Source organism: Helianthus annuus, chromosome 14 (assembly GCF_002127325.2).
Source record: "Helianthus annuus cultivar XRQ/B chromosome 14, HanXRQr2.0-SUNRISE, whole genome shotgun sequence".
NCBI lineage: Eukaryota > Viridiplantae > Streptophyta > Magnoliopsida > Asterales > Asteraceae > Helianthus > Helianthus annuus.
Genome location: NC_035446.2, coordinates 165,891,400 through 165,901,832, shown reverse-complemented (window position 1 = coordinate 165,901,832; position 10,433 = coordinate 165,891,400). Strand labels below are relative to the sequence as shown.

At 42.6% G+C, this 10,433-nt stretch overlaps 1 protein-coding gene across 1 annotated transcript; it reads left to right on the top strand.

Annotated features, from left to right (window-relative positions):
• The first annotated feature begins 4,272 nt into the window (after positions 1-4,272).
• On the top strand, positions 4,273-9,477 carry LOC110907794. The gene has a single exon (XM_022152723.1). The coding sequence runs from the start codon at positions 4,273-4,275 to the stop codon at positions 9,475-9,477; it is 5,205 nt and encodes a 1,734-aa protein (XP_022008415.1).
• Positions 9,478-10,433: the final 956 nt, after the last annotated feature.

Below are 10,433 nucleotides of genomic sequence, written 5' to 3'. Positions count from 1 at the left end.
TTTTATTCGGTTTCGCTAGATTGAGTTCGTTATCTCAAAATACATTTTAAAATATCGAATTTACGAAATAATCACAAGGGGGCTTTGTGTCACCCAACTTTAGTTAATTACGCTTATTTCGGCATTTGGCTATATTATTATGTTTAAGCTAATCGTCATAAGTTTTCTTTTGTGTTAGTTACATATTAGTTAAATTTGGTTAGACAGGTTTCTATTACACTCTACTCTTAGACTACACGATATGGGCATGGTTTTGTGGCGTTTAGGCCTTTACATGCCACACACACCACACTAGGCACAACGTGGAAGGGCGCATTGTTGTTTTGGCGGTACATTTCCCACCGGCGTTGAGGCAATTGTTGGGTTGACGTGGCGTTTGGCTATTGGTGTGGCTTATAGCCGTTGGACCCCAATGACACATTTAGAAAAAAAAAAGATTTTCATTTAAAAAAAATATCAACCCCCGTATATAAAAAGCTCAACCTTTTCCACCATTTTTCACTTTATTCTATTCTAACCAACTCTATACTTTTTAAAACCTCTCTTCTTTTTTTATAAAAATCATGCATCCACACAACCGCAATTTCGATCCGAACAACCCCTATGGTGTGGGCGAAGTACTGAACACCACTTCACCTTAAGCGTCTCAACCGAACCAACTCCACTATCCCGATCTGAACATATTGGCACACTGCCAACTTCTTGCGAACCTACCTTTTATGTTCATCACAAATGCAACGAACGCTCGCTCCTCTATCCCAAATGCCCTTACACCTGAATTCGTATTGGAAACTCAACCTACACCCGAATTCTCTTCGCGGAAAAAACATAGAAAGAAAACCAAAGCCGAGAAGGAAAAAGCGAAGGAGGATCGTCGTATATATCTGTGGACAAATGACGAAGAATTGGTGTTGACGAAAGCTTGGCTTTCAATTTCGGAGAATTTGGTTCTAGGTATAATTTATTTTATATTTATTGTAAAACATACATCTTATAGTTAGTATATTTTTCTAATAGGTACCAACCAACATAGTGATGATTTTTGGAACCGAATAAAAGACCTTTATCACAAAACATTGGGACGAAATTATACTATCGGAAAAATGATAGTCTCTTGTCAAAGTGGCGGGAAATAAATACCGCCATGACCGCCTTCAATAGCCACTACAACAACCTAAGGAACAACCAAAAAAGCGGCAAAACAGACGTCGTGTTGTTGACGCATGGTATTTGGAAGGAAAGAAAGGGGAAATAAATAAATACCGCCAACTTTAAATGTATTCATTGTTGGGATATTGCGAAAAACTCCCAATATGGGCACGAGTACCTTTAGCGGGACAATAGTCGTCCAAAAGGTCTAAAAGTTGCTCCTCGACTAATCGGTTGGATGCTTAAACCGAGTTTGAGATCAAGTTAAGCGACGATGATCTTGAAGCCGAACACCCACTTGGAGAAATAAATCAAAAAAGGGAGCGCAAAAATCATACACTACGAGTGATGAAAGAACCCCTGCTTTAGCCGACATCAAAGATCAAATAGTTGCGTTCAATGACATCCAACAAGAAAGAAACACCCAAAAAATAAAAGCTCTTGAGATTTATAAACAAAAGGAAAGGAACTCAGATATGAAATTCCTCTCTATGAAGACCGATCACCTTGAAGACGAAGAGAGGGAAATATGAGAGAAATTGAAAGAAAAATAAAGGCAAAATATGGTATTTAGTTTCGGTTATTTGTTTTTAAGTTTCGGTTTTTTTTATATCATGTAATCTATTTTTTTTAAATTATGTAATCTTTTTTTAGTTAAATTATGTAATCCTTTTTATTATTGAAAATTATTATATTAGTATTAGTGCTATTTTAAAAAAATAAATAGTTTTTATATAATTTTTAAATATAAAATAATAACAAAAAAGTGTGCCACGTGATGAATAATGCCCCACTTCCACGCCCCGTCTCACTCCTCCCATTTTTTCCCCATACCACTCTTCTTACGCTTACTGACGTGTTATCAACATGTCACATAACGCCCCATTTTCATGCCCATCCACTCTACATCGTATAGTCTTATAAACTCCCTTTTTTTTAATGGCAAATTGGATAACTGACGGACCACTGTAATATCATCGTGCCACGAATGGAACAACCCTGTCATATTTATCTCTACTAGGCTATAATGTCTATACACCAATTAAGATGTCACTAAACTATAATGCGATGAGTAAGAAGAAAAAACTTCTAACTTTAATTGTCTTTTCCAAGATTTGCCAACTTTAATTGGCAGATTTATTATAGTTTTTAATTTTATCTACCTAAACAAGAAGAGATTTAATCTTTTGAAATTTTAATTGGTTATAAGGCTATACAGAGTTAAAACGGGTTGATGTGAATATGAGAGATAACCTCGTACGGTATTGGTATCAAAAGTGTCAATTTGAAAAATTTTAAAAATGACTATTGATACCGGTATTGAAAGTGTTTGATATGATATGTTACATCTATAATACGATATTTGAAGGTAAATCAATCCAAAATATTAACACCATAAAAAATAGAAGGTACCGATTCCAAAAATGGCAAAAAGTGGGAACAAAAAACGGCCCGATGCGGTACGGATCAGTACTGGTTCGGTTTTGATACCGGGTACCATTTGCTTATCCCTACATGAAATTGCATTTTTATAATTAAATAAATAAATATGAATTAGCATAATTTTGCATAAATTTTTAATTTAAAAATAACCTGTGAAAAAAAAGCAACTAGTTCACCATAATATAATGATATTACTGCATCATGACACTATGATAAACCCGTTGGGAGTTAAATTTGTTTAAAAAAATATACCACAGATTAATCTTTCATAATTCTTTCAATTTGTTAAAAAGAACATCTAACATATTTATTCATTTAGTGTTACACGAACACAGATTTAAAAAAAAATATCTAACGTATTAATCTTTCATAATTCTTTCAATTTGTAAAAAAGAATATCTAACATATTTAGGGCCGCAAACGAACCAAACGTTCGGCGGACATTCGTGAACCGTTCGGTGAGCAGTTTGCCGAGAAATTCGTTTGTGTTCGTTCGTTTATTAATCAAACGAACAAGAACAAGAAATTTTGTTCGTTTGGTTAAGTGATCGAACATGAACAGAGGTCGCGTTCGTTCATTTATGTTCGTGAACGTTCGATAACGTGTTTGTTTGCGTTTTTAGTTTTATATTCTATTTAAATATTTCAAAATTCCGACAAATAAATATTTAATAAGTGTCATTGTATTATATATATTTTGTTCATAAACGCTTGTTTATGTTCGTTTGTTTCTGTTTTTATTCATGAACATTAGTTTGTACTTATTTTTGTTCATCAACGTTCGTTCCCTAAAATGAACAAACAAATACAAAACAATACGAACAAGTTTATTTCCTTAACGAACGAACACGAACATAAAATTTCGTTCGATAAGTGTCATAAACAGTCCGTGAAAAAATCGTTCAATTCGTTTAAACATATTTATTCATTTAGTGTCGCACACACAGATTAACGTGTTGAATTGAAATAAATCGTTGACACACACAAGAAAAAAATGGCGACCAAAAGCCGAAGTGACGGACGGACGGTAACAAAATAGGAAAATATTCGTGTTGTTGCCGGTCAATAAATTTCAATGCTAGGACCCACTTTCATACTTACCACCCTGACCCCCCTTTCAAAAACTCACCTGCAAATCTTTCGTATCCTTCATCTTATTCTTCTTTTCCGATGCAATGCTGTCGTTTCATGACAAAATACTTTTTGTAACTGAAGACGCATGTCCGAAGCCGAACATGTGTCCCAGAGACGGACCGGACTACACTCGGGCGGGCATCCATAGCACATTCGCCCGCACCAGAAGACTCCGAGGACGAGCCCCCGTTCAAGCGCGTCCAGACGGATGACGTCATCTCAGTTGACTATTATAAATACCCCTTCAAAGTACAAACCCAAGTACGATTTCTCTGAACCTTCGTCCCTATTTTCTCTCTCTACTTTCTCTCTCTACCAATACTTATCCTCACGCCGGAGGGTGGTCGCAGAGTGGCCCTCCCATCTCTGCGGCGAGCCTAACGGTTTTCTCTTTTGCAGGGAACTCTGTCAACCTTCGACAAGACCCAGATCCTCATTTACAGGCTTCGGCCTGAACTTGATTTCCTGGTTCTTCAATTGGCGCCATCCGATCTTAAAGCTCTTAGTCCTTCACTTTAGTGAACTTCTTGAGCAAAGAACTGACAAATGGCGGCCCCAGGTTCTTTGAATTTGGGATCTTCGGCTGTTAACACGCAAGTTACTGCACCAGCAAGTGTCATCTCCACGACCTCAACTACTTTAAGCTCAGGTCCGGGAACAACCTTGCCTTTCATCTTACTCCCTACTTCGCAAACCTCAGAGTTCGACGCAGAATTTCTCGCCAAAAACGCAAGTCTTCTACGAAGATTAAAAGCGCAACAGGCCAGAGATGAACAAATCCTTGGTTTGCGAACCAGACTCTTTCATGACGAAACACCAACGGGGACAATGGGCCCGACAATAGTCACTCCTACAATTTCCACAGTCGTTACTTCAGAAGCTTATACTGGATATGTACAAGGTTCTTCCGGACCTTCACCAGTAATGGCCACACGAAACGATGTACAGATGGATGTAATTGGCGATCCGGAACTCACCAAGCCGTACCATCCAGTTTCGATGACAGCTAAGTCAAAGTTCAGTGCTCGCATTACACATGCCAAACTTCCTCCAAAGCTCAAAATGCCAACCACGGTGAAGAAGTACGATGGCACAACTGATCCGGATGATCATATGTTCGATTTTGACGGAGCTGCACGAGTAGAACAATGGCCGATGCCAGCATGGTGCTTTATGTTTGCACAAACTCTAACTGGAGCCGCACGAGTATGGTTTGATGCGTTGAATGAAGGTGAGATCAACGACTTCGAGGAGTTCCGAAGATTATTCCTCCAAAATTTCAGTCAACAAAGGCACTACTCTAAGGAGATTACCGAAGTCCACAACATCCGGAGAAAAGACGGAGAGTCTTTAGACAGTTTCATTGACCGGTTTAACCGAGAAAGCATGCAGATCAGTGGGGTAGTTGATCAACTACGGATCTCCGGATTTTGTCACGGTGTTCGGAATAATCAGTTAGTTGAGAAATTGCACGAAAATCTACCGAAGACGATGGAGGTACTAATGGAACGGGCCAGAGCCTTCGCTCGAGGCAAGAATGCATGTAATCCTGCTCCAGAGTCAGATCACAAGATGTCTTCATGGAAGAAAAATGGTGGATCGGTGTTTGATAAGGCTCCGTCAGGGAGCAGGGGACGATCACATCCTTACGGAAGAAACGACAGACCGCCACGAGGGAAAAGCTCCGGATCACGATTTTACAATTTATCGGATCTCTCCAAAACGCCCAGTGAAATTCTCAGTGCGGAAGGGATGAATTTCCCCGCTCCACCAAAACTTCGGAACCCAGGAGACAAAAATTCAAAGAAATACTGTGACTACCATCATGCTCGGGGTCACAATACAGATGACTGCTGGTCTTTGAAGCAAGAAATAGAAAAGGCGGTACGGTCCGGGAAGCTGTCGCATTTAGTCAAAGAAGTAAAGGAAGGAAAATCCTCCGGAGAAAATCCGAATAATCAACCAGCAATTTGCATGATCCGCAGGGCAAACAACCAGGGCATCAAGCGGACCAGTCAGCATCTGGCCGCCTGGATGCAGCAACCCATTGGTTTTCCACCGGTCAGCTTGGAGGATGTCAAGGACGGACCGGTCATAGTGTCCGCAATCATTGCAGGACACAAGGTCCGGAGGGTGTACGTTGACAGCGGAAGCGCCACTGAGATTATGTACAAGCAGTGCTTTCAACAACTAGCCCCACAGACTAAGGCAAAATTGCTTCAAGTGTCGATGCCTCTGGTCAGTTTCTCCGGAGAAGTAGTTCAGCCTTTGGGCCAAATCACTCTCCCAACGACGATGGGAGAAGGGAGTTTGGTTCGAACTGTCAACTTGACGTATCTAGTGGTTGAAGCACGATCCGTTCACAATGTCATACTCGGAAGACCTGGTATGTGCGCCTTCGGAATGATCAGTTCAACTATACATGGGGCATTAAAATTCCCCACTGAAGCCGGAATAGCGACGTTATACTCCGAATCAGCAATCGGTGTAGCTGAAATACGACAAAGCGAGGGTAATGCCGAGCCTCCTAGTACTCTCACAGAAGAATGGGCCATACACCCACATTTTCCAGAGCAAAAAATTGCAATCGGAGCTCAGCTTCCCAAACAAACTAAGAAGAAGTTATGGAAATTATTGTCCAATTCACTTGACGTATTCGCCTGGCAAACCTCTGACATGGTTGGAGTTCCCCGGTGTCTGGCTGAACATAAGTTGAACGTGTCACATTCAATAAAACCAGTGGCCCAGAGAAAAAGAAACATGGCTCCGGCCCGTAACAAGGCCATCTCCGAAGACGTACGAAAATTGTTGAGCGCCGGTATTATCAGAGAGGTGCGTTACCAAACCTGGGTCTCCAATCCAGTAATGGTAACCAAGAAGGATAAAACATGGAGGATGTGCGTCGATTTCTCGGACCTAAATAATGCGTGCCCAAAGGATTGCTATCCTTTGCCGGAGATCGATTTAAAGATAGACTCCCTCTCAAGCTTCCGTCTCAAGTGCTTCTTGGATGCGTACAAAGGTTACCACCAAATTCAAATGGCTTCAGAGGACGAAGATAAGACCGCGTTCGTAACAAACGAAGGACTGTTCTGTTATACCAAAATGCCATTCGGTCTGAAAAACGCCGGAGCCACATATCAGAGATTAATGGATAAAGCATTCAAAGCTCAAATCGGAAGAAACTTGGAGATCTATGTCGATGATTTGGTCATAAAAAGCCGAGAGGAAGACGATATGATAGACGATATACTCGAAACCTTTACAAGGCTCCGGAGTATCAATCTCAAACTCAATCCCAAGAAATGCTCTTTCGGCTTGGAAGAGGGAAAATTCCTCGGCGTATGGGTCACACGGTCCGGAATCCAGGCGCACCCGGATAAAATCAAGGCGGTAGTCTCCATGCAGCCTCCTAAAACCATCAAAGAGATACAGTCTTTAAATGGGAAACTCGTCGCTCTTCATCGTTTCGTTTCAAAAGCAGCAGATCGCTCCATCCCTTTCATGAACGTATTAAAAAAGCGAACGGCAAAAGGCCAAATCGAATGGACGCCAGAAGCAGACTCGGCATTTCAGGAGTTAAAGGTATGCCTCGGTTCCTTGCCCACTCTGACCGCACCCTCCACCGGAGAAACCGTCACGGTATATCTATCTGCGTCCCACTTTGCGATAAGTGCAGTACTCGTAGTGCACCGGAATCAGGCACAAATCCCGGTCTATTACGTAAGCCGCATCTTGAAAGACTATGAAACTCGATACCCAATGGTAGAAAAACTGGCACTCGCCTTGGTACACGCTTCCAGACGCCTTCGAAGGTACTTCCAAGCTTTCAATATCGAAGTACAGACCGATCTCCAGATCCAGCAAATCCTCAGGAAGCCAGAGGTCTCCGGACGTCTCACCAAATGGGCAATAGAGCTCAGTGCCTTTGATATCACCTATCGTACCAGAGGTCCAGTAAAGGGGCAGGCAGTAGCTGATTTCCTCACAGAGGTCCCGACCGGAGAAAGCATCAAAGGACAACCCATCTTACCGAAGGTATGGAACCTGTATACGGACGGGGCTTCCAGCAAAGAAGGGTCGGGCGCAGGTTTAATTCTGATAGATCCGGAGGGAATAGAGTATACCTACGCGTTACGTTTCGAATTCAAAACGTCAAATAACGAGGCAGAGTATGAGGCTCTCCTTGCAGGCTTGCAAACCGCGGCCAAAGCAGGTGCAACCTCCGTATTAGCTCATGTCGATTCATTACTGGTAGCCAACCAAGTCAGCGGCGAATATGAGGCACGAGAAGATAATATGGTTCGGTATTTACAGCAGGTCAACAGTTTAATCTCCTCTTTCGATTCTTGCAAAATAGTGCATATACCGAGAAGCAAAAACAAAAAAGCCGACGCTTTGAGCAAACTGGCATCCGTAACATTCTGCCATCTATCAAAAGAGGTTCTAGTCGAGACCTTGCGAACTCCAGCCATCCAAGAGACGAGGACGGTCATGTCAGTTTCCGTGGCCGAAAAGTCTTGGATGACTCCGATCGTGGACTACTTGAAAAATGGTACGCTCCCCGAAGACAAGGCTCAGGCACGGAAGTTGAAAGTAAAAGCACTGCAGTATCAGATACACGATGGTCAGCTCTACAGAAAAACCTTTTTAGGCCCGCTTCTAAAATGCCTAACCCCGGAGGAAGCAAGTTACGTTATAAGGGAAATACATTGGGGAATATGCGGCATCCACGCGGGGCCAAGAATGGTTATTGCAAAAGTCATGAACGCCGGGTATTTTTGGCCAGGAATGCACCAAAGCGCAGTAGACGAGCTCCAGTCATGCGAAGACTGCCAACGCCACGCCCCCGTAAGTCATCGTGCCAAAAACAATCTCGTACCTGTAACCTCGGCATGGCCATTCCAGAAATGGGGGATTGACATCGTGGGTCCTTTCCCCGTCTCCACCGGAGGAGTAAGATTTCTATTGGTCGCCATCGACTACTTTACTAAATGGGTCGAAGCTAAACCCCTCCGGACGATCACAGGAGACCAAGTGCTGAGGTTCGCATGGGAAAACATAGTGTGCAGGTTCGGAATGCCTCTTTGCATAGTGAGCGACAATGGTAAACAGTTTGCGGAAAAGCCGTTTAAAACGTGGTGCCAAAGAATGAACATCGAACAGAGCTTCGCTTCGGTGGCCCATCCCCAGGCCAACGGGCAAGTGGAAAGAACCAACCGAAGTATCGTAGAAGGAATCAAAAAACGGCTGGGGAGGGAAGGCGTTTCATGGGCGGACGAACTTCCGCACGTCTTATGGGCACACCGAACCATGCCCAAAACAAGCAACAAAGAAACCCCTTTCAGCTTGACCTACGGCACCGAAGCCGTCATACCTGCAGAGGTAGGGATCCCCACGCCCCGTATACAGCTAAGCCAGCAAGAAAACGAAAGAGAACTCCGTTTAAACCTCGATTTAATCGAAGAAAGGAGGGAACTTGCGGCAATCCGGGAGGCCAAATATAAAAAAGAGTTGGAGAAACACTACAACTCCAAAGTTAAGGAAACCCGGTTCAAGGTCGGAGAATACGTTATGCGGAACAATGAAGCAAGTTTGGCCGAAGGAACGGGGAAGTTAGCCCCCAAGTGGGAAGGACCCTATCAGATCAAAACAGCAGGAGAAGACGGCGCATACACTTTAATCAAGATGGATGGAACCTCCGTCCCACGTACTTGGAACGGAGTACACCTTAAAAAGTGTTATCTTTAGAAGGTTTTTAAACAAATAATTGTAAAACGGAAGCTATGAGCTCCGTCATATTTTTAAATTTCCTGTAAAGCGGATGTTTTTTCCCGCACCAGTTAAAATACAAGAACCGCGGAGGGTAGTACCCGCGGATTGATCAAAAATGTTTCTTACTTTGCATCTATCGGAAAATCCAAAATTCCGAACCTAATAAATAAAATGTTAAAAAGTTGCAACTCATAAACACTCATCGGCCGAACCCAGGGATCTAACCCTAAAAGGAAAGGACGAACTGGCATTGTTCGTATGACCTTCAAGTTATCCTTAATAAGACAAAATCGGATCCGCATAAAACAAAAGAACGTTCTAGAATAATTCAAAATGTACATCTTTAGCATGGACGCATGTGAAAAATAGTTACATCAAATATAAACCGGACATAAATAACCGGAACAAGCTTTAACACCATTCACAAAAGGATAACAAACAAAGTAAGAACATCATTACAAATCCAGAAAGACAGGACATCTGTCAAAAATGCCGGACAAGCTATTACATTTATCTGGACTACCTAAACAATACCTAAGGTGCATACCCCAAAAAACCGGGCATGTCCACCTCATTCGTTCGGCAAATCATCACTAGCAAAACGTAGAGCCTTCTTGATTTCAGGAAGCGGCGCATCACTTAGTTTCGGAAGGTCTTCAATCACTGGGAACTTGAGGGTATCAAAACAAACGACCGCCGCCTTCAGCTCCTCCGCAGCGTTGCGGTTCAACAGCGGGACCTCTTTGAAGGGAGTCTTTTTCTGCAGAGCATGAACGTAGCCAGAATGCAAACCCGAGTTAACACCAACCGCGCTCATCGCATTATTAACTCCAGCCACGGCAGCTGTCATTTCCTTGCCCTTATGAATATTCTTCGCTAGAAGCTGGGCACCTTCCGTAAGCATCCAAACCTTTGTTTCACGGAGATCAGTC

Bases quoted from the DNA above. Each gene is read 5' to 3' on its own strand.
- LOC110907794 (XM_022152723.1), top strand. From the start codon at position 4,273: ATGGCGGCCCCAGGTTCTTTGAATTTGGGATCTTCGGCTGTTAACACG.